Raw genomic sequence first — 24,883 nt, 5'->3', positions numbered from 1 at the left:
TTATTTGGATGTTAATCTTGCTGATCATTCTACAAAGAAACCTTTGGGGAAAGTTGATGATGTTCGCATTACCGTTAACAATAACCTTGTCCCCGTTGATTTTGTTCTCTTGGATATTGAATGCAATGCATCTTGTCCCATTATATTGGGAAGACCTTTTCTTCGAACTGTTGGTGCTATCATTGATATGAAGGAAGGTAATATAAAATATCAATTTCCTCTCAAGAAAGGTATGGAACACTTCCCTAGAAAGAGAATGAAGGTACCTTTTTATTCTATTATTAGAGCAAATTATGATGTTGACACTTCGTCTCTTGATAATACTTGATACACACTTTCTGCGCCTAGCTGAAAGGCGTTAAAGAAAAGCGCTTATGGGAGACAACCCATGGTTTTTACTACAGTACTTTGTTTTTATTTTGTGTCTTGGAAGTTGTTTACTACTGTAGCAACCTCTCCTTATCTTAGTTTAGTGTTTTGTTGTGCCAAGTAAAGTCGTTGATAGAAAAGTTCATACTAGATTTGGATTACTGCGCAGAAACAGATTTCTTTGCTGTCACGAATCTGGGCTGTTTTCTCTGTAGGTAGCTCAGAAAATTATGCCAATTTACGTGAGTAATCCTCAGATATGTACGCAACTTTCATTCAATTTGAGCATTTTCATTTGAGCAAGTCTGGTGCCTCGATAAAATTCGTCAATACGAACTGTTCTGTTTTGACAGATTCTACCTTTTATTTCGCATTGCCTCTTTTGCTATGTTGGATGAATTTCTTTGATCCATTAATGTCCAGTAGCTTTATGCAATGTCCAGAAGTGTTAAGAATGATTGTGTCACCTCTGAACATGTTAATTTTTATTGTCCACTAATACTCTAATGAGTTGTTCTAAATTTGGTGTGGAGGAAGTTTTCAAGGATCAAGAGAGGAGTATGATGCAATATGATCAAGGAGAGTGAAAGCTCTAAGCTTGGGGATGCCCCGGTGGTTCACCCCTGCATATTCTAAGAAGACTCAAGCGTCTAAGCTTGGGGATGCCCAAGGCATCCCCTTCTTCATCGACAACATTATCAGGTTCCTCCCCTAAAACTATATTTTTATTCCATCACATCTTATGTGCTTTTCTTGGAGCGTCGGTTTGTTTTTGTTTTTTGTTTTGTTTGAATAAAATGGATCCTAGCATTCACCTTGTGGGAGAGAGACACGCTCCGCTGTAGCATATGGACAAGTATGTCCTTAGGCTCTACTCATAGTATTCATGGCGAAGTTTCTTCTTCGTTAAATTGTTATATGGTTGGAATTGGAAAATGATACATGTAGTAATTGCTATAATGTCTTGGGTAATGTGATACTTGGCAATTGTTGTGCTCATGTTTAAGCTCTTGCATCATATACTTTGCACCCATTAATGAAGAAATACATAGAGCATGCTAAAATTTGGTTTGCATATTTGGTCTCTCTAAGGTCTAGATAATTTCTAGTATTGAGTTTGAACAACAAGGAAGACGGTGTGGAGTCTTATAATGTTTTTAATATGTCTTTTATGTGAGTTTTGCTGCACCGGTTCATCCTTGTGTTTGTTTCAAATAGCCTTGCTAGCCTAAACCTTGTATCGAGAGGGATTACTTCTCATGCATCCAAAATCCTTGAGCCAACCACTATGCCATTTGTGTCCACCATACCTACCTACTACATGGTATTTCTCCGCCATTCCAAAGTAAATTGCTTGAGTGCTACCTTTAAAATTCCATCATTCACCTTTGCAATATATAGCTCATGGGACAAATAGCTTAAAAACTATTGTGGTATTGAATATGTACTTATGCACTTTATCTCTTATTAAGTTGCTTGTTGTGCGATAACCATGTTCACTGGGGACGCCATCAACTATTCTTTGTTGAATTTCATGTGAGTTGCTATCCATGTTCGTCTTGTCTGAAGTAAGAGAGATCTACCACCTTATGGTTAAGCATGCATATTGTTAGAGAAGAACATTGGGCCGCTAACTAAAGCCATGATCCATGGTGGAAGTTTCAGCTTTGGACATATATCCTCAATCTCATATGAGAAAATTATTAATTGTTGTTACATGCTTATGCATAAAAGAGGAGTCCATTATCCGTTGTCTATGTTGTCCCGGTATGGATGTCTAAGTTGAGAATAATCAATAGCGAGAAATCCAATGCGAGCTTTCTCCTTAGACCTTTGTACAGAGCGGCATAGAGGTACCCCTTTGTGACACTTGGTTAAAACATGTGCATTGCGATGATCCGGTAGTCCAAGCTAATTAGGACAAGGTGCGGGCACTATTAGTATACTATGCATGAGGCTTGCAACTTGTAAGATATAATTTACATGATACATATGCTTTATTACTACCGTTGACAAAATTGTTTCATGTTTTCAAAATCAAAGCTCTAGCACAAATATAGCAATCGATGCTTTTCCTCTATGGAGGACCATTCTTTTACTTTCATTGTTGAGTCAGCTCACCTATTTCTCTCCACCTCAAGAAGCAAACACTTGTGTGAACCGTGCATTGATTCCTACATACTTGCATATTGCACTTATTATATTACTCTATGTTGACAATATCCATGAGATATACATGTTACAAGTTGAAAGCAACCGCTGAAACTCAATCTTCCTTTGTGTTGCTTCAATGCTTTTACTTTGAATTATTGCTTTATGAGTTAACTCTTATGCAAGACTTATTGATGCTTGTCTTGAAGTATTATTCATGAAAAGTCTTTGCTATATGATTCACTTGTTTACTCATGTCATATACATTGTTTTGATCGCTGCATTCACTACATATGCTTTACAAATAGTATGATCAAGGTTATGATGGCATGTCACTCCAGAAATTATCTTTGTTATCGTTTTACCTCGCTCGGGACGAGCAGTAACTAAGCTTGGGGATGCTGATACGTCTCCGACGTATCGATAATTTCTTGTGTTCCATGCCACATTATTGATGTTATCTACATGTTTTATGCACACTTTATGTCATATTCGTGCATTTTTTGGAACCAACCTATTAACAAGATGCCGAAGTGCCGCTGTCGTTTTCTCGCTGTTTTTGGTTTCGAAATCCTAGTAACGAAATATTCTCGAATTGGACGAAATCAACGCCCGGGGTCCTATTTTGCCACGAAGCTTCCGGAAGACCGAAGAGGAGACGAAGTGGGGCCACGAGGCGCCCAAACCATAGGGCGGCGCGCCCGCCCCTTGGCCGCACCGACCCGTGGTGTGGGGCCCTCGTGTGGCCCCCGACCTGCCCTTCCACCTACTTAAAGCCTCCGTCGCGAAACCCCCGCACCGAGAGCCACGATACGGAAAACCTTCCGCAGACGCCGCCGCCGCCAATTCCATCTCGGGGATTCAGGAGATCGCCTCCCGCACCCTCGCCGGAGAGGGGAATCATCTCCCGGAGGACTCTACGCCGCCATGGTCGCCTCCGGAGTGATGAGTGAGTAGTCTACCCCCGGACTATGGGTCCATAGCAGTAGCTAGATGGTTGTCTTCTCCCCATTGTGCTTAATTGTCGGGTCTTGTGAGCTGCCTAACATGATCAAGATCATCTATCCGTAATTCTATATGTTGCGTTTGTTGGGATCCGATGAATAGAGAATACTTGTTATGTTGATTATCAAAGTTATGTCTATGTGTTGTTTATGATCTTGCATGCTCTCCGTTACTAGTAGATGCTCGGCCAAGTAGATGCTTGTAACTCCAAGAGGGAGTATTTATGCTCGATAGTGGGTTCATGTCTCCGTGAATCTGGGAAGTGACAGAAATCTCTAAGATTATGGATGTGTCGTTGCCACTAGGGATAAAACATTGGTGCTATGTTCAAGGATGTAGTCACTCGATTACATTACGTGCAATACTTAATGCAATTGTCCGTTGTTAGCAACTTAATACCGGAGGGGTTCGGATGATAACCTCGAAGGTGGACTTTTTAGGCATAGATGCATGCCGGATAGCGGTCTATGTACTTTGTCGTAATGCCCAATTAAATCTCACAATACTCATCATAATATGTATGTGCATGGTCATGCCCTCTTTATTTGTCAATTGCCCAACTCGTAATTTGTTCACCCAACATGCTCGTTTATCTTATGGGAGAGATACCTCTAGTGAACTGTGGACCCCGGTCCAATTCTCTATACTCGAAATACAATCTATCGCAATACTGTTCTACCGTTTTCTCGCAAACAATAATCATCCACACTATACATCTAATCCTTTGTTACAGCAAGCCGGTGAGATTGACAACCTCACTGTTTCGTTGGGGCAAAGTACTTTGGTTGTGTTGTGCAGGTTCCACGTTGGCGCCGGAATCCCCGGTGTTGCGCCGCACTACATCCCGCCGCCATCAACCTTCAACGTGCTTCTTGGCTCCTACTGGTTCGATAAACCTTGGTTTCATACTGAGGGAAAACTTGCCGCTGTACGCATCACACCTTCCTCTTGGGGTTCCCAACGGACGCGTGTTGTACGCGTATCAGCGTACCACAACGAGGAGGTCAAGGATGACTGCGATGACTACGTCGCGGTAGTCTTCCAGGATTGGCAGCTGGCCATGGCGGAGGGCCGCAAGTTTGAGTACCCCGACAACATGACGGACGACGAGATCGCGAAGCTTGGCGTCCTCGTCTCCGAGAACGATCGACCTGTGCAGCCGCCGCTGCCCTGGTACGCCATCGGCATCATGCCGCAGGGCCTGTCGGAGGATGAAGCTCTACGACTGGCGCTACAGGACTCGGCCATGCCACAACCGCCGCCGTACAACCTGTGGGGGCCCCCACCTCAGCCCTGGGCTCCTCAACCGCCGCCACATCCCTGGGTGCCTCCACCTCCGCCACATCCCTGGGTGCCTCCACCTCCGCCACAGCCCTGGGCGCCTCCACCTCCGCCGTAGCCACAACCACAGCCCTAGGCGCCTCCACCTCCAGCACCGTCGGCGCGCCCGGCGTACGTTCCACCGGTTCCCAATTGACCGTGGGTGGTACCGAAGCTTATCGTGCTCGACAGCGACGAGGAGAAGCAGCAGGAGCAGGCGTTTAGGGTTTATTTCCATGTGTTCAACTATGTAAATTATGTTTTCATGTTATAAAAAAGGTAATTCGAGCAAAAAATGCGTCGTGCCGCTGGAGCAACACGACGTAAACGGACGCGCAGTCGATTTCGACCATTTCAACACAAACAGATGCACGAAGACATTTTCGGACGCTGAAATGCGTAGGCCGTTGGATATGCCCTCAATGCGTAGAGATGGCCCTTTCCCCTGTCGATGCTCTTCGGAATTCCTTTACATTACTATTAAAGCTGAGCCTGCGGTGATGGTAATCAGATGGTGCTGTCACATTTCCGTGGTGTCACACTTCAAATGATATACAAACAAATGCAATAGGAGTCAGATTTTTTCCTTTTTTGAAGGGAAAGTCTTGTGGCACTATTTATTTGAGACTAAAGTTACATCATGAATAATAATAAAAGGCAAAAAGTCTCGAGGATCACCATCCCTTCACATGGGATTCCTTCGGATCATATGGGTCTTCTGCATCTAATGTGCCACCTGATTTGCTTTTTTTTGTAAGGAAAAAAACACAGTACAAACGCATACGTTCACATACACGCGTATACACTCACCCATATGAACGCACACATGCACACCTTACCCCTATGAGCACCTCCGGGAGATTGGGCTGGCGGATTGGATCTTGAAATTGACGAAGTCACCACAGGCGCCTCCCCCAAAGGGATTTGGGCGCGCCGGACAAAATTTCGTTCCCAGCCGCGTAGCCCCAAAGGCTCCTTCCTTCTGGCGCGGCCCAATACGGTGTCTGGCGCCCCGAGCCATCCCCGATCCACAGGGGACGGTTCGGGCACGCCAGACACAACGAAATGCGAGGCGAGGAGACACGGGCCCGACGTGTCAGCAGCACAATCAAGTTTAACATAACCGCGCCTACCTCGCGACGGAAGTTATTGGCGCGCAGCGACGGTGCAGTTTTCGCAGAGCGTCTCGTCGCGCCTAGCTCTCCGTGCCGACGTTAATGAGTGCCACCGCTCCCCCGCCTTCCTCCGGCCTATAAAAAGGGGCGCTCTCGCATCGTCCCTCACACAAATCCTAGCGCCTCTCTCCCCAACCCTAGCCGCCATCATCTCAAGAGTCGACGCCATGGCTGGTAGAGGCAGAGGCCGAGGCCGAGGTCGCTGCCATGGTCGTGGTCGTGGCCGCGGTAGAGCTGCACGGTCGCCGTCGCCTGCGACATCATCGTCTTCGTCGTCAGACCTGCAGGAAGAGCACCAAGTGCTATTCGAGTTCGTCGTCGTCCTCAAGGGCGACCTACTCGGCATCCAGAGGCTGCCATACATGTTCGCTGAGTTCGTCGCCGACAACGAACCGGCCACGCTGCATCTGCGGGAGGCTGACTGCGACTGCTGTCGGTGGCTGATACGTCTCAAACGTATCTATAATTTCTTATGTTCCATGCTAGTTTTATGACAATACCTACATGTTTTGTTCACACTTTATATCGTTTTGATGCGTTTTCCGGAACTAACCTATTGACGAGATGCCGAAGTGCCGGTTCCTGTTTTCTCGCTATTTTTGGTTTCGGAAATCCTAGTAAGGAAATATTCTGGAATTGGACGAAATCAACGCCCAACATCTTAGAATCCCACGAAGCTTCCAGAACACCCGAGAGCCACCAGAGGAGAGCCACAGGGGGCCCACACATGGGGCTGGCGTGGCCAGGCTAGGGCCCGCGCCACCCTGTTGTGTGGTGGCTCCGTACCCCTTCCGACTCCGCCTCTTCGCCTATTTAAAGCTCCCTGACCTAAATCTTCGAGACGAAAAAGCCACGGTACGAGAAACCTTCCAGAGCCGCCGCCATCGCGAAGCCAAGATCTGGGGGACAGGAGTCTCTGTTCCGGCACGCCGCCGGACGGGAAGTGCCCCGGAAGACATCTCCATCGACTCCACCGCCATCTTCATCAACGCTGCTGTCTCCCATGAGGAGGGAGTAGTTCTCCCTCGAGGCTAAGGGCTGTACCGGTAGCTATGTGGTTAATCTCTCTCATATGTACTTCAATACAATGATCTCATGAGCTGCCTTACATGATTGAGATTCATATGAGCTTTGTATCACTATTAGTCTATGTGCTACTCTTGTGATGTTATTAAAGTAGTCTATTCCTCCTTCACGGTGTAATGGTGACGAGTGTGTGCATCGTGTAGTACTTGGCGTAGGTTATGATCATAATCTCTTGTAGGTTATGGAGTTAATTATTACTATGATAGTATTGATGTGATTCATTCCCCCTTCATAGTGTAAAGGTGACAGTGTGTATGCTATGTTAGTACTCGGTTTAAATTGCAAAGATCTATTATGCTCTAAGGTTACTTAAACATGAATACCGAATGTTGTGGAGCTTGTTAACTCCGGCATTGAGGTGCTCTTGTAGCCCTACACAACGAATGGTGTTCATTATCAAACAAGAGTATATGTAGCACAAAGGAAGAGAACTTATTTATTATGTGATCAATGTTGAGAGTGTCCACTAGTGAAAGTATGATCCCTAGGCCTTGTTTCCAAATACCGCAATCATCGCTTGTTTATTGTTTTACCGCATCTTTACTTCCTGCAATATTACTACCATCAATCGCACGCCAAGTAAGCACTTTTCTCGCGCCGTTACTACTGCTCATATTCATTCATACCACTTGTATTTCACTATCTCTTCGCCGAACTAGTGCACCTATACATCTGACAAGTGTATTAGGTGTGTTGGGGACACAAGAGACTTCTTGTATCGTGATTGCAGGGTTGATTGAGAGGGATATCTTTGACCTCTTCCTCCCTGAGTTCGATAAACCTTGGGTGATCCACTTTGGAGGCCCAACACTGTCTACAAGAATAGAAGCACCCGTAGACATCAAGCACTTTTCTGGCGCCGTTGCCGGGGAGGAAAGGTAAAAGGCACTCATACTCCAGTCCCAGGTAACTAAGTACTTTTATGTTGCCGTTGTGTGTGTGCTCGAAGCTATTTCCTTTAGATCCTGCAATTGCATCTTTTTGTTTCTTATTAAACACTAGTAAGGCATAATGGAAAACATCTGTGAGCTTTTTAAACTATTTCCTGAGTCAAGACATGAATGGTTTAATGTGAAAATTAAAAAACCTATGGAACCTTATTTGCATGCTAGTAGTAATATTAGTATGAACGCTTTGAACACCATTGTTGATAATGATATAGAAAATTCTAAGCTTGGGGAGGTCGGTTTTGATGAAAATGATCTCTTTTGCCCTCCGGGTATTGAGGAGAAAGTTTATGTTGATTATGATATGCCTCCCATATATGATGATTATAATGATAGTGGTCTTCGGTGCCGCCTACTATGGAGGATAAAGTTTATTATGATGATACTATACCTCCTATATTTGATGATAAGAATAATAATGATAGCTACTTTGTTGAATTTGCTCCCACTACAACTAATAAAATTGATTATGCTTATGTGGAGAGCAATGATACTTTTATGCATGTGAATAAAAATGCTTTATGTGATACTTATATTGTTGAGTTTGTTCATGATGCCACTGAAAGTTATTATGAGAGAGGGAAACATGGTTATATGCATCTTAATAATATTAAGTTTCCCCTCTTTATGTCGAGAATCTTGAAGTTACACTTGTTTTATCTTTCTATGCTTGTTGCATTATGCTTCATGAATTTGTTTATTTACAAGATTCCTTTTCATAGGAAGTGGGTTAGGCTTAAAATTTGTTTCATACTTGCTTTTGATGCTCTCGCTTCAACTCCTCTTTCTTGCGAGTGCATCATTGAAATTACTGAGCCCATCTTAATGGCTATAAAGAAAGCACTTCTTGGGAGATAACCCATGTGTTTATTTTACTACAGTACTTTTATTTTATACTTGAGTCTTGGAAGTTGTTACTACTGTAGCAACCTCTCCTTATCTTTATTTTATTGCATTGTTGTGCCAAGAAAGTCTTTGATAGTAAAGTCAATACTAGATTTGGATTACTCGCAGTAACATGCATTTCTTGTCGTCACGAATTTGGGCATGGTTCTCCGTAGGTAACTCGTAAAAATCTGCCAATTTACGTGCGTGATCCTCGGATATGTACGCAACTTTCATTCAATTTGAGCATTTTCATCCGAGCAAGTTCAGTGCCTCTAAAAATTCGTCTTTACGGACTGTTCTATTTTGACAGATTCTGCCTTTTATTTCGCATTGCCTCTTTTGCTGTGTTGGATGGATTTCTTTGTTCTATTAACTTCCAGTAGCTTTGGGAAATGTCCAGAAGTGTTAAGAATGATCGTGTCACCTCTGAACATGTGAATTTTTGAACCCTCTAATGAGTTGTTTCGAGTTTGGTGTGGAGGAAGTTTTCAAGGGTCAAGAGAGGAGGATGATATATGATTAAGAAGAGTGAAAAGTCTAAGCTTGGGGATGCCCCCGTGGTTCATCCCTGCATATTTCAAGAAGACTCAAGCTGTCTAAGCTTGGGGATGCCCAAGGCATCCCCTTCTTCATCAACTTATCAGGTTTCTTCTATTGAAACTATATTTTTATTCGGTCACATCTTATGTACTTTACTTGGAGGGTCTGTGTGCTTTTATTTTCGTTTTGTTATTTTCCTTCTCTGAATAAATTCATGCTTATGTGGGAGAGAGACACGCTCCGCTTTTTCATATGAACACTGGTGTTCTTAGTTCTATCTTTAATGTTCATGGCGAAGGTTGAAACTGCTTCGTTCAATGTTATATGGTTGGAAATAGAAAATGCTTCATGTGATAATTGGTATAATGTCTTGAATAATTTGATACTTGGCAATTGTTGTGCTCATATAGATCATGTTTAAGCTCTTGCATCATGTACTTTGCACCTATTAATGAAGAACTACATAGAGCTTGTTTAAATTTGGTTTGCATGATTGGTTTCTCTAAGTCTAGATATTTTCTGGTTAAGGTGTTTGAACAACAAGGAGACGATGTAAAGTCTTATAATGCTTACAATATGTTCATATGTGAGTCTTGCTGCACCGTTTTATACTTGAGTTTGTTTCAAACAACCTTGCTAGCCTAGCCTTGTATTGAGAGGAATTCTTCTCGTGCATCCAAATCCTTGAGCCAAAAACTATGTCATTTGTGTCCACCATACCTACCTACCACATGGTATTTCTCTGCTATTCTAAGCAAATACTTCATGTGCTACCTTTAAATAATTCAAAAGCTATTATCTCTTATTTGTGTCAATGTTTTATAGCTCATGAGGAAGTATGTGGTGTTTTATCTTTCGATCTTGTCCTTTACTTTTGACAGACTTTCACCAATGGACTAGTGGCATATCCGCTTATCCTATAATTTTGCAAAAAGAGCTGGCAACGGGGTTCCCAGCCCCAATTAATTAACTTTCATTAATAATTCTCTTCACATGATTTGCCCTGATCTATCAGTAAGCAACTTAATTTTGCAAATAGACACTCCTTCATGGTATGTGATTGTTGGAAGGCACCGGAGGATTCGGTTAGCCATGGCTTGAGAAAGCAAAGGTTGGGAGGAGTGTCATCTAAAAAAATAAAAAATATAAACTAAACTAAAGTACATGTGTAAACAAAAGAGAGGAGGGATGATCTACCTTGCTGGTAGAGATAACGTCCTTCATGGGAGCCGCTCTTGAAAGTCTGGTTGATGAGGTAGTTAGAGTGCCCATTACCATTCGTTGACAACAACAAACACCTCTCAAAACTTTACTTTTATACCCTCTATATGATTTCAAAACTTAAAAAGCTCTAGCACATGATTTAATCCCTGCTTCCCTCTGCGAAGGGCCTTTCTTTTACTTTATGTTGAGTCAGTTTACCTACTTCTTTCTATCTTAGAAGCAAACACTTGTGTCAACTGTGCATTGATTCTTACATGTTTACCTATTGCACTTGTTATATTGCTTTATGTTGACAACTATCCATGAGATATACATGTTACAAGTTGAAAGCAATTGCTGAAACTTAATCATCCTTTGTGTTGCTTCAATACCTTCTACTTAGAATCTATTGCTTTATGAGTTAACTCTTATGCAAGTCTTATTGATGCTTGTCTTGAAAATACTATTCATGAAAAGTCTTTGCTATATGATTCAGTTGTTTAGTCATTATCTTTACTATCACTTCATTCACTTCATATGCTTTACAATAGTATTGATCAAGATTATGTTGGTAGCATGTCACTTAAGAAATTATCATTGTTATCGTTTACCTACTCGAGGGCGAGCAGGAACTAAGCTTGGGGATGCTTGATACGTCTCAAACGTATCTATAATTTCTTATGTTCCATGCTAGTTTTATGACAATACCTACATGTTTTGTTCACACTTTATATCGTTTTGATGCGTTTTCCGAACTAACCTATTGACGAGATGCCGAAGTGCCGGTTCCGTTTTCTGCTGTTTTTGGTTTCAGAAATCCTAGTAAGGAAATATTCTCGGAATTGGACGAAATCAACGCCCAGCATCTTAGAATTCCACGAAGCTTCCAGAACACCCGAGAGCCACAGGGGGCCCACACATGGGGCTGGCGCGGCCAGGCTAGGGCCCGCGCCACCCTGTTGTGTGGCGGCTCCGTACCCCTTCCGACTCCGCCTCTTCGCCTATTTAAAGCTCCCTGACCTAAATCTTCGACACGAAAAAGCCACGGTACGAGAAACCTTCCAGAGCCGCCACCATCGCGAAGCCAAGATCTGGGGGACAGGAGTCTCTGTTCCGGCACGCCACCGGGACGGGGAAGTGCCCCCGGAAGACATCTCCATCGACTCCACCGCCATCTTCATCAACGCTGCTGTCTCCCATGAGGAGGGAGTAGTTCTCCCTCGAGGCTAAGGGCTGTACCGGTAGCTATGTGGTTAATCTCTCTCATATGTACTTCAATACAATGATCTCATGAGCTGCCTTACATGATTGAGATTCATATGAGCTTTGTATCACTATTAGTCTATGTGCTACTCTTGTGATGTTATTAAAATAGTCTATTCCTCCTTCACGGTGTAATGGTGACAGTGTGTGCATCGTGTAGTACTTGGCGTAGGTTATGATCATAATCTCTTGTAGGTTATGGAGTTAATTATTACTATGATAGTATTGATGTGATTCATTCCCCCTTCATAGTGTAAAGGTGACAGTGTGTATGCTATGTTAGTACTCGGTTTAAATTGCAAAGATCTATTATGCTCTAAGGTTACTTAAACATGAATACCGAATGTTGTGGAGCTTGTTAACTCCGGCATTGAGGTGCTCTTGTAGCCCTACACAACGAATGGTGTTCATTATCAAACAAGAGTATATGTAGCACAAAGGAAGAGAACTTATTTATTATGTGATCAATGTTGAGAGTGTCCACTAGTGAAAGTATGATCCCTAGGCCTTGTTTCCAAATACTGCAATCATCGCTTGTTCTATCGTTTTACCGCATCTTTACTTCCTGCAATATTACTACCATCAACCGCACGCCAGCAAGCACTTTTCACGCGCCGTTACTACTTGCTCATATTCATTCATACCACTTGTATTTCACTATCTCTTCGTCGAACTAGTGCACCTATACATCCGACAAGTGTATTAGGTGTGTTGGGGACACAAGAGACTTCTTGTATCGTGATTGCAGGGTTGATTGAGAGGGATATCTTTGACCTCTTCCTCCCTGAGTTCGATAAACCTTGGGTGATCCACTTAAGGGAAACTTGCTGCTGTTCTACAAACCTCTGCTCTTGGAGGCCCAACACTGTCTACAAGAATAGAAGCACCCGTAGACATCAGTGGCCGGTGGACGTGCTCTTCGACGAGCGTGGCAAGATATACCTCCACACCGGCTGGGAGAAGTTCGCGCGCTACCACGACCTCGAAGCCGGCTGCGTGCTCACATTCTCCTACCTAGGCGACGCGGATATGAGCGTCAAGGTGTTCAACGACTCGCGCTTCCGCCGGCACTACCACGACGACGACGATGAGGAGGACGATTGAACACGCCGATTGTTCTTTCTTCGCAGCGAAAATAGGCACGGAGGTTTCTGGATGTTTTTTCTCGAAAGGACCAACATGGCTATAATCACCAGCTGGATTTTCCAGTTTGGATGACTTAGAGTGCTTGGGAATGTTCTTTCTTGGCAGCGAACATACGAAATATGCGATGCCAACACTAGTTAGGTTTTCTCATTTTCCAATGTTTTAACTATGTATTAGTCTGTGGAAACCATGTTCCAAACTATGTTTTAGTTTGTGTAAACCATGTTTCCAATTATGGATTAGTTCGTGGAATGTTCTTTCTCTCTATTGAAATAAAAATAAAAAAAACAAAAAAAGTATTTTAATATTAAAAAAAGTTTGGGGGTGGTGTTTAGGGACACGGTTGGAGAGCAACGTCCCCAAACGCGGCACGAACAAAACACATCCCAAACGCTCGATTCGACGCTGTTTAGGGGACGCTTTAGGAAACACGGTAGATACTCTAACCAATTCCAGTGAATCCGATTCAACAACTATATGTCTGCAGCCCAAATGTTCGATGAGTTCGAGTCCCTTCAAAAACTGGGGACAGGAGATGGTCTAGAGGACAGTAACGACCAGCCACTACCTCACCTCTGGAATTTCTTAGTATTGTGCCCCTGCACCTGAACCAATGCTGAAGAATGACGCATACGTGTTCAGCTTATAAGATCGTCCTACAGGTTTGTTCCAAGTTGTTTATTTGGGAAGGTTTGTTTCAGGGGTTATTTATTTCGCCTCAGGGGTGCATATGAACCTACTATGTAAAAACATATTTTAAAATATTAAAAAAATTGAAATAAAATTGCGCATGTACATCTAGACATTCTATATCCCCACACAAGTTTTCGGGAAAAAAGAAATTTTTTATGTCCCGTGCAAAAAAGACAATTTTTAATGTTCAAAATGTGACTATTCACAAGACATTTTTTGTCTTTTTATATAGACCACATAAAATGTTCGTTTCCCCTGAAAACTTGTGTGCGAATATAGAATATCCATATGTACATGCAAAATTTTATCTAATATTTTGTGACATTTTTAAATTATATTTATTCTGTATTTTATATAATATGTTCATATGCACCTTGTGCCAAAACACCACCTCCTGTTCCAAGTCACTTTGGCGTGCATGTGTCAGGCCGCTGGCTCTAACGTGACAAATTCTCTTCCACGTGTCCACCCACGGTCCCAGCAGCCAGAGAAGCATCACTGCAGAACACCCCGCCACTTTTCCCGTGGCGCTTTCAAACTGGGCGCCCAAACCACGAAATTTGGTACCCGCCTGCCAGTTCACCGATCCGCACCAAGTCCACGTCACCGATCCGCGCCATCCTCACGAAACAGCAATCTCGCCCATCCATTTCCTCTCCATCCAACGGCCCACACCACCCCCACAACTCCCGCTCACCCTATATAACGCCCTCCTCCCCGCTCGTCCCACTCATCGCTCCCAGCAACCAAACAACTCCACTCCAAAAAAAATCCCCAAATCCCCCAACTTCGAGCAGCAGCCATGTCCGGGCGCGGCAAGGGCGGCAAGGGGCTGGGCAAGGGCGGCGCCAAGCGCCACCGGAAGGTCCTCCGCGACAACATCCAGGGCATCACCAAGCCGGCCATCCGGCGCCTGGCGCGCCGCGGCGGCGTGAAGCGCATCTCCGGGCTCATCTACGAGGAGACCCGCGGCGTGCTCAAGATCTTCCTCGAGAACGTCATCCGCGACGCCGTCACCTACACCGAGCACGCCCGCCGCAAGACCGTCACCGCCATGGACGTCGTCTACGCGCTCAAGCGCCAGGGACGCACCCTCTACGGCTTCGGCGGCTGAGCAGAGGAGGCGCGGCGCGGCGCTGGATGGCCGTGCCGGAAGTCTTGGCTCGCGGTCAAGAAATTGGAGGGGAGGAGGAAGCTCTGTGTTCGGTTCCTGGTTCCGTGGGTAGCAGTAGTCGTAGCTTCGTCAGCAGTAGTAGATTGTTGTCTGTTCAGTGTTCGCTTCGATTGCTGTTCTCAACTTGTGATGGGCAAATATGGTGTTTGCCGAGTTGTATGATTTCAGTGTTAACAAAGTTATGCTTCAGCTATGAATCAGGCTATTGGTGCCCTTCTCACTGTTGTGTTTTACTCTTGGCTACCACATTTTGTCTGAAGCAGATATTGCGATACGAACAATTGCTCATTCCTTTTATGCTGTGTTTGACACTGATCCTCTCTTCTTTTGGCCGTTTCCTGCATATCTTGCCTTAGTTTGTTTCCAGATCTAGCAAAGTGGTGCATTTTTTTTTTGAATTTTTCCCTTGAAATATTGCAGTGTCTGATTGCTCACTGAGCCTGCCGCATGGTTCTAGTTTTGGACGCTGCAAATCTTCGTCATGTTTTTCCCGTGGCTGTGTGCGAACCTTGTGTCATCTTTACAGCCTTATTGTTGATGTGAACTCGTTTGGATTTGCTCTTCGTAGGTTTCACTGAATTTCTCACCATATTCGAACTGTCTCCTTGCTCCCTCCATTATTGAGGCAATCGACATGCCATTGTGCTGCTCTGATCGTTCGTTTGGACATTGGATGGACTACTATTTAGCTGTGAAAGAGAATAATCGACTACACGAACCGGTTCATCGCAGCAAAGCATGATGAATCCAAATCACTGGCCTAAGAAAATTGCAAGCCCCCCATCTTTATTTTTTGATTAGGAGCAAGTCCCCATCTGAATTCTGTTCTAATGTACTAGCTGGGAAAAAAAAAGAAAACTACTCCCAAACTTTCCTGCGCTGTCACCTAAAAAAAAAGTTTCATGGGCTGCCTGACGGAACCGATCTGGGTCCAGGCCCATTATCTCCCCAAATGCCCAACCCATTCATCGTCTACCAACCAACCCAGCGCCAATAAAACCAAGCCCACTGCCCACCCACCCACATGTTTCTTCCTCGCTCGTCGCCGGCTCTTCCCCCTCCGATTCGCCGACCCGACTCGCCTCCTCCCGCAGCACTCGCACGGTCGCACGCATCCCCAATCAAATCCGCCGCCTCCCACACCACGCTTCCCTTCTCCACCGCCGGCGCGGCCCAAAACGAATCCTCCCCGCGGCCAATCGCCGCCCCTCCTTGCCCCCACAGCCCCCGATTCCCAACGTGCCTCCGTTCGGCGCGCGCGCGCGCTCGATCCCGCTCTGCTCTGTCCGTACCAGCGGCGAATTTGGCGGCTCTGCTCTTCTGTGACGCTGCTAGGGTTTCGGCTCGAGCTCCGGCGCTCCAGTGCGCGGGGCCATGGCGGCCCAGGGCGGCGAGGCGGCTGTCGGATCCGGCGCCAAGCCCAGCGAGGTATGCTTCCGCTGCTCCTGCACCTAGCTTCGTCGGCATTTGCTTCCGCTCTGTTCCTTTCCTGGACCTGCGTGCCATTCGTTCTGTTCCTGGATGCAGATGGGATGGCCAGGATGCTTGTTGACTAGCATTACAATATCTGATATTCGCTTTGCTGTGGGATATTTAGGTCCACTCAGCCACGTGGATAGCTTGTTATAGCTGGTTAAAATGGTATTCGAGTATTCGATATCTAGCTCTGCTAATGTCACTGCCTCACAAGTGTAGGAAGTTTAGCAACCGTAAGAACCGATGTAGTTTGATGTGACAAACAGCGATAGTGATTAAGCCCTCCTGGTACTTAGTCCAAGTACTCGGAGTGCTTGCCTTCTATAAGCTTAATGTTGGCTGCAACTTGGTTGCTCATGTTCGATGACATACTGGAAATTGTTTTGAGTTTGAATGTGACAATGTTTTTAGTCAAGACGACCTAGGTGACCACATAGATATGTATGGCAAGTTCATTCGGCAATTGTTTGTTCCCAATAATGCATGGTTGGCATCTACGGCTGGTTGACATTGATTTATGTTTTCAAGGAAAGTGTGTCATATGGCACGAGGCCATGGCTTTGGCCATACTTGTGAAGATGTAACTTTAGGGTTGTCTGTTTGTAAAATAACAAAGAAGTACTTCAGCATAAGTCAATTTCTTTTTATCATGCGTTGAATGAACATCAAATCATTTGGTGAATGCCACATTTATATGCAAACTCAACTGTCCCAAGAATTGAATTGAGAGAAAAAGTTCATCTGTTTAACATTTGTGTTTGGCTGCTAAGAACTACCGCGCTAATTGCAGTGTGCAGTCAGCTAATGCTGTCATTTTGTTATTTGTGTATATTAATTAATTGGTTGATGTGGAGTGTCTCACTGATGCCATCCCTATTTTTTTGCAAGGAATTACTCATTGTTTTCTGATAGCAGGAATACTCATTTATTTGTTACCTTAGCCATTTAAACCTTTCTGTGCACGTGTTATCGCTGTAAAAATTGGCCACACCAGCAGGAAATTCTGCCTTGTATAGGCTGTAAATGCATGCTGTAAAGTCAGGGAGCCATGTTATATAAGCTACAGTGCCAACTGTTGGAATATTAAAAGCAAAAATTCAATATGATTTTCTTTCATGTGGTCATGCATTATTGTTGAGGATCTCTCGGTACAATAGCAAACATCTAATATCTTTATGATTACTCCCATATTTTCATCAAATGGGTGTAATATTCTAAAACTTGCTGCTGCTTAGCACCTAATCGGGCTAGGTGGCTGTTAGTGGGCTGGTGATGTCTAGCGTGTAGGCCAAAACCTTTTAGAACAGTGGTTGCTGATACCTGTTTTTTGTCATGATACATAATTATGAGCTGACTAGTTTCTCTGTTCATGGAGCAGGCAAGTTCATCTCCGTACCAATCTTCAGCATCTGGCCATCATCCATGGTCTTCTTCAACTGGGACTTCCTGGAACTATCCAGTGGATAATTCAAACCAAAGCGCAGTTTATTATGATCCACAAAGGGATGTCTCAGTTTCAGGAGCTACTCAAAATGCGACCAGTGGTGCAAATAATGTGATTCAACCGGCTGTGGGCACAAGTAATGCAACCAATACTTATGCGCCATACTCAAATTCTGTTCAACCTGGCTACAATCCTGCACAGTATCCAAATTATTACTATAACTATCCACAAGCTGCAAACGACTCAACTGTTCAACAAGGAGTAGATCCAAGTTCAGGTGCTGCTTATCAGCCTCTTACTTCATTTCAGAATTCAGGATCTTATGTTGGTCCTACAAGTAACACATATTATAATGCTGGTGCTGATCAGACCGCGCCAGGATATGCAACCAACAACTATTATTATCAGAACAATGCCTGGGGTGGAGGAAGTTCTGGAGATGTTCACAGCCAAACATATCAGACTTACAATCCATCAGATGCTAACGCTGCCCAGAATTCTAGTTCTCTGCCCACCAATTCTTTTCACTATCCTCAACAGTACACCCAGTGGTCTCACTATTATGATCAGTCTGCACCAAACTCCGTAGGCTCTGCAGTCGCTGGCAGCAGTGTGTCCGAAACAAAAGCTTCTAGTGCCGGTTCTGGTTATGCACACCCCAGCTCACAGCCACCTCCACCAGGCACCACACAATGGAAAAATGATACAGTTGCATCTACTGCACCTCCTCTGCAGGTATATTACTCCTATTTGGTTTCTTATTTTTAAGAATTATAGATCGAATGACTTTTTGCAGTCCTTTTGCGTGTGAAGACCCTAAACCTGCACTTATCTTCTCATGTGGATTTTTTTCCTGTAAACGTAGCCTCGTGTGACTGCTTATGGACATTATGGTTGATATAGTGTAGTGGCTTCAGGATATTGGTGTGTCCATCCCTTATTCTCTTTTTTGTTTAACTCAGCTTAAACAAAGCTACACGTCCACTGCAATAAAATCATTTGTGGCACTATCCTTAACTTTTTACCTATGTCCCAGTTCAAGTTTTTTACTTGTGGTCGTTCAAAATTCCATTCCCCTTTTTCTTTTTGTAGTGATACATGCTCTTCCATATACACTTATAGAACATTATGATTTATGAGTCTTCTTATGGTATGTACTGCCATAACTGTCCTTGCCCTAGAAGGGTAGTCTTAACAGGCCTTGTGGTCCTGTTGTGTAATCTACTTAGTCTAGTCAATCGAAACTTTGTAGTGCGTGACAACTGATGTATCATTTAATTTCTAATGCGTCCATAAAGGTCACAGGGACATGTGATAGGCCTTTTATTTTGAATGGTTTTATTGCATGTGTTATAGTTCATTTTAACTCCTTCTCTTTTGGGAGGAGAGTTTCTCCTGTATTTCTTGTTCAATAGCATGTTGTTCCAGGTTTTATACTAGCACTAGCATTTATTTTGTAGGGCTCCAAATTCTAACTGCTACCAATTGACAGGCAGCGGGAATCACAGGGTTTCAAAGCCAGAATGCCAACCAGGCACCAGGTGCTCCAGGGTTTCAAAGCCATGCCAACCAGGCACCAGGCGCTCCAGCGTTTCAAAACCAGCATGCCAATCAGGCACCAGGCGCTCCAGGGTTTCAAAGCCAGCATGCCAACCAAGCACCAGGTGCTCCAGGGTTTCAAAGCCAGCATGCCAACCAGGCACCAGGCGCACCCGGGTTTCAAAGCCAGCATGCGAACCAGGCACCAGGTGCTCCAGGGTTTAAAAGCCAGCATGTGAATCAGGCACCAGGCATCTCAGGGTTTCAAAGCCACATCAACCAGGCACCTGGCGCCCCAGGGTTTCAAGACCAGCATGTCAACCAGGCATCAGGTGCCCCAGGGTTTCAAAACAAGCACATCAACCAGGCATCGGGCCCTCCAGGTTTTAAAAATCAGTATACTAACCAGACAGCTTCAGTACATGGGTTTCAGAACCAGTATGCGAACCAGGCACTTGCATACCAACAAAGCTCTGCAAATTATAGTCAGTTACCACTAAATAACCAAGCCGATCAACAGAAGGCTTTGCATGTGCAAGGTCAAAGCTCAAATGTTTATTCAGTAAATCATACTTACGAAAACTCTCAGCCAACCTTGCAGGGTTCTGCAACCAGGGTAAATAAAGTTCAGATCCCAACAAACCCTCGAATAGCTCCAGATGTCCCAATGGCATTGCCCAAAGCAGAGTCAAAATTACAAGCTGCTTCATCGCTAAAACCTGCTTATGTTGGTGTTTCTGTGCCCAAGAATGATGTGAAGGCAGGTCATGGAGCTGCAGCACAGGTGAATATATTATATTTATTCCATTCTTTTTGTTGAGCACCAGTTATGCTATAATCATAAAGCTAAGCTTGATGGAGTCCTCACTCCTTTAGGCACTGAAAACAAATCTAAGGAAATGTATACTTGCTAAATCTTAAATGCTACTGTATAGAGTGCAATACTACAAATCTATGATTGCTGAATTATGTTGTCCTGACTCTCCGTATAAATGCCCTGATTCAAATATTGCAAAGAGGAAGTGTCTGTAACACCTTATGTTTGCAGTGTCAAGCATTGGTGTTCTTATTATTCTTGATATCTTTCTACTAATCGACTATTTTGCATTATTTTCTTGCTGTTTAGGGAGCTTTCCCTGTTTCACTTTGTACTTATGTTGAGCGGAATCTTTCCCGTTGTAAGGATGATGCCCAGAGATCTGCCACCCGAATCATCATGAAGGAGGTTTAGTAATATATTCTTGTCTTTGCTTCTGCTTGCCTGATATTGCTTATAAAGTATTAAAGTTACAAAGTAAAATCTTTAGTTGATTTTGGTTGTGCATTATTAAAATTAAATGTTCTTTAATCTGTCTAGTTTATCAAGAAGTTCGTTAACTTCCAAGTTTTTTCTCTTCCTATAATATCAGATAATAACCAAGGCAACTGCTGATGGTACCCTTCATAATAAGAACTGGGACATTGAGCCGTTATTAGCTTTGCCAGAAAATGCTACAGGCACAGATATGACAAGGTAACCAGCATTCATATACTCAGATACTCATATGGTTGTGCACTGCCTTATAATAATATATAAATCGTTGGGTATATCTTCTTTGACTAATTTTTACGATTTGGATATTGAAATATAAAGCTAATCACCATCAATTTTTGTTATGTAAAGAGGGTAAGGTGCTTTGCTTTATCTGGCATGAATGGAATTTCACCTTTTCACACTTTAATCTAAAATTTGGCGAAATCCTTGATCTTTTCTGGCATGAATGTAATTTCTCACATTTTTCCTAACACCTGAGCCTTGGTGAAATCCTAAATTTGGTCCTGCATGAATTGAATTTCACATTTTTCCTTATCACTTGAACCTAATTTTTGTTTGAAGACCGAAACTACTGTATCTAACTAAGAGTACTACCATCGAAGTAGCATCATGGGCATCAGTCACCAAAAGGAAATTATTTTCTGTAGGAATTATTGAAGGCATACGTAGAAACAAGTGGGAGAACATAACACATTCGCTTAAGTTTGTAATTTCAGTTTGAGAACAGGGTGTGTGTGAGTCATTTTGCCTGTTTAAGCAGCCTGGATGCATAATGAGTCTCACCCAGAGAGAACTGTTGACATTTCAGTGGATTCTTTGTAGTCTAGGTCACTAGGTGTTATATTGTGGGTTGGAGATCCCTGGAACTGGCATATGGACCACGCTGGTGGGGAGGGGCTTTCAGATTTTCAGTATAAAGACACTTCGCTTCTCTGAGAAGCTCCTAAATCTTACGGAGGACTTAAGCTTATGGCCAATTATGTATTCCTGATTTGTCTTGATCCTTTGGCAGCACTGGAAAGGATTCAAGTCCCTTCTCCTTTTCTACACCAAGGAGGAGCCCGAGTAGACGTACGAAAAGTAGGTGGGAGCCTGTTGCTGATGAAAAGGTCATTAACAAGGTGGAAGTGGTTCCTAAAGAACCAGCAAAAAGTAACATTTCTACCTGGGAAGCTGCTAAGCGAACGGTAAGCCCTCAGATGGGTTAGTTTGTTTACTAAAATCCTCCTTAGGAAAATTGTGCATTTGAATATGGTCATTGCCCTAAGCTTATTGTTTACTCAAATTATTTTCTTTCTGGAATTTTTGGCTGCATATATTGCAGGGCAACAGTTGGGATCTTGGGAGATTTGTCCAGTCCCGTCAAGCTCCTTCAAGCCAATGGAGTCAGAGGCCCTCTAAAAAGCAGCGGACTAGTGGTAGTACAAATGTAAACAAAAATGGAAATGCTTCAAGCGACAGCGACAAGGAGCAGGATCTTGCGAAATATTATGCCAGTTCAATGCAACTAACAAATTCACCAGAGGAGAAGAAACGGCGGGAGCATAGATCAAAGCGCTTTGAACGTGGTCAGAGTGCATCATCAAAATCTGGAAGTTCCGTACCACATAAGGCCAATGTATACATAAGGAAAGCTATGCCGATGCTTCCCAACAAAATTAATGGAGATGGTGTTACATTGGCAGTGGAGGATTTGGACTGGGATGCACTGACAATCAAGGGAACATGTCAGGAAATTGAGAAACGATATCTGCGCCTTACATCAGCACCTGATCCTGCCACTGTGAGCATGCTTTGCTAATTGCCTTGTAAACTTTAGGCTGGACAAAAACATATCACGGATACAGAAATAGATTCAGAGATTATTAACAAGTATTGGTGTTTTCTTGCTTTAATTTTCTGATCACATCTTTTGCAGGTAAGGCCAGAAGATGTCTTAGAGAAAGCTCTTCACATGGTTGAAACTTGTGAAAAGAATTACCTCTATAAATGTGATCAACTGAAGTCTATTAGGCAAGATCTTACTGTTCAGAGGATTCAGAATGAGCTGACTGTCAAGGTATTCCTTGATAACAACCTCCCATTGTGTTATACTGCATTTAGTATCAGTATTCAATTTATCCACAGTTTTCATGAGGGCAACAGTCTGACTTTCTAAAATCGTTTGGTTTTCTTCTATATAGCTTGCATCTTGATTGTTCTATTCTTATTTCAGGTTTACGAAACTCATGCACGATTAGCACTTCAAGCGGGAGATTTATCTGAATATAATCAGGTTGGCCTATCTTGTTCTCCTTCATCTTAGCTCTATTTCATTTTCTAGTTCCTTAAAACCGGCTGCTGTATTCTTATTTGATAATTTATATTGATGGTCCAGCCGCCCAAAAGAGATTGAAAGCAACAGACTAGTTTTTAATATGTTTTTATTGCAATTCTTGGCAGTGCCAATCCCAGTTGACGAGGTTATATGGCGAAGGGATCTCAGGCTGTCATCTCGAGTTCTCTGCTTACAACTTGCTATGTGTCATGTTACACTCTAACAACAAAAGAGACTTGCTTTCATCCATGGCAAGGTATATCTATTGCATAATAAGTGCATACACAAATCAGCTATTCAGTTGCCACATTAGCCATGTTTGATGAATCCATTTTTCTCAGTTTGTCGAAGGAAGCCAAGCTAGACGAAACAGTCAAACATGCACTTGCTGTTCATTCTGCTGTTTCATCTGGAAACTATGTCATGTTTTTCAAATTATACAAGAAAGCGCCTGGGTTGAATTCATGTCTTATGGGTAAAGATGATATTTATTGCCCCCTTTCCAATTTTTTTTTTGTCAATTTGAGATATTTTCAGTAAGTTGATGCGTGGCTACTTATGCTATTCGCTTTACAGACCTCTATGTTGAGCGGATGCGTTTTGAGGCAATAAAATGCATGTCAAAATCATATCGTCCAACTGTGCCTGTGAGATATGCTGCACGGGTTTTGGGGTTCACGAAGGTTGTTGAAGTTTGTGAGGTTGAAGTAGCTGATGGATTGGAAGAATGTGAAGAATGGTTGAAAGCACATGGTGCTATTCTTGCAGTAGATGGAAACAATGGGGAGTTGCAGATAGACACAAAAGTAAACCTTGTACCCAGTTCAATTTCGTGCGCTAGTGTTTGTGTTATCTTGTGGTCTTTAAAACATCCTGCCATGCATATATCCTTGACAGGTTTCTTCTGCATCTCTATTCATGCCGGAACCTGATAATGCTGTTTCGCATGGCGATGCATCTCTTGCCGTGGATGATTTTTTGGCGCGGGCATCATAAACAATGCCAGGCTGGGTGATTTGGTGAGCAGGTTTTACTCCTTGGGCACTAAGCTTTGGATGTACTGTGTTAGTACATACTGCCAATGCTAGTAGAGGAACGCTCTATTAATGCAGGACAGACACATGAAATGGATCCGATGAGAGGGGAAGCACTGGCTCTTGCACCGAATTGGTCTCATGAACTTGATGCACACAGCACGTGGGTAGGCAACTATTTAGTAGCCTCACATTGTGCTCTGACGCCATCGAAACTTGGCAAGGCGTGATAACTATCCAGCTCTTTGATTTTCATATGACGGGTAGCATTAAAAGCTATGAGTCACCTGCTAAAAGTTATATAAGCCTGGGCATGATTTTGTACTGTCAGCTAGACGCCAAGTGTATATGTTGTTGTCAAGAACATGGTCAATCCAGTTCAGTGTAGTGTACAATTTTTTTTCACTTAGAGGTTGCTCTGATGTCAGTTATTCTTGACCGATCAACTGCAAATAGTTCATAGGTATACTGATATTGTTCCGAAATTTTGTCCCCTTAAGGGAAGAAATGTGTTTGATAGTAACAGAATCGTGGTAATTTTCTCTGGAAACTTGTTATGTTACTATGCCAATGTAGAGTAAACCGCATCCTTGCGGAATCCGCTGGAGTATTGGAACTGTGTTTCTGGCTTGTCTTGTGTCTGAGTTGGATGATTCTGATATGAACCTATTTGCTTGTTTTTTTTGTATAATATATTTTTTGCTGCATATATAACAATTCAAAAAGGCTTAATCCATTTCATGAAGCACAATTTGTCAAAAGAGTTGTGTAATTAACAACCGATGCATGGTTTTTCTG

General features: G+C 43.3%; 2 protein-coding genes across 2 annotated transcripts; both read left to right on the top strand.

Moving 5' to 3' along the window:
- Positions 1 to 14,588: 14,588 nt before the first annotated feature.
- On the top strand, positions 14,589 to 15,153 carry LOC124661208 (histone H4). The gene has a single exon (XM_047199069.1). It carries the CDS (start codon positions 14,589 to 14,591, stop codon positions 14,898 to 14,900), a length of 312 nt encoding a protein of 103 aa, XP_047055025.1. The 3' UTR covers positions 14,901 to 15,153.
- Positions 15,154 to 16,319: 1,166 nt separating this feature from the next.
- On the top strand, positions 16,320 to 24,627 carry LOC124661166 (SAC3 family protein A-like). Its single transcript, XM_047199025.1, has 13 exons — positions 16,320 to 16,388; positions 17,815 to 18,615; positions 19,373 to 20,203; positions 20,546 to 20,644; positions 20,829 to 20,932; positions 21,747 to 21,921; positions 22,059 to 22,517; positions 22,653 to 22,793; positions 22,950 to 23,009; positions 23,177 to 23,307; positions 23,393 to 23,526; positions 23,628 to 23,857; positions 23,949 to 24,627. The coding sequence occupies exons 1-13, from the start codon at positions 16,335 to 16,337 to the stop codon at positions 24,045 to 24,047; spliced, it is 3,318 nt and encodes a 1,105-aa protein (XP_047054981.1). The 5' UTR covers positions 16,320 to 16,334; the 3' UTR covers positions 24,048 to 24,627.
- Positions 24,628 to 24,883: the final 256 nt, after the last annotated feature.

The sequence above is a fragment of the Lolium rigidum genome, chromosome 6, assembly GCF_022539505.1.
Source record: "Lolium rigidum isolate FL_2022 chromosome 6, APGP_CSIRO_Lrig_0.1, whole genome shotgun sequence".
In the NCBI taxonomy this organism is placed as follows: Eukaryota; Viridiplantae; Streptophyta; class Magnoliopsida; order Poales; family Poaceae; genus Lolium; species Lolium rigidum.
This window is presented reverse-complemented; position numbering and strand designations above follow the sequence as displayed.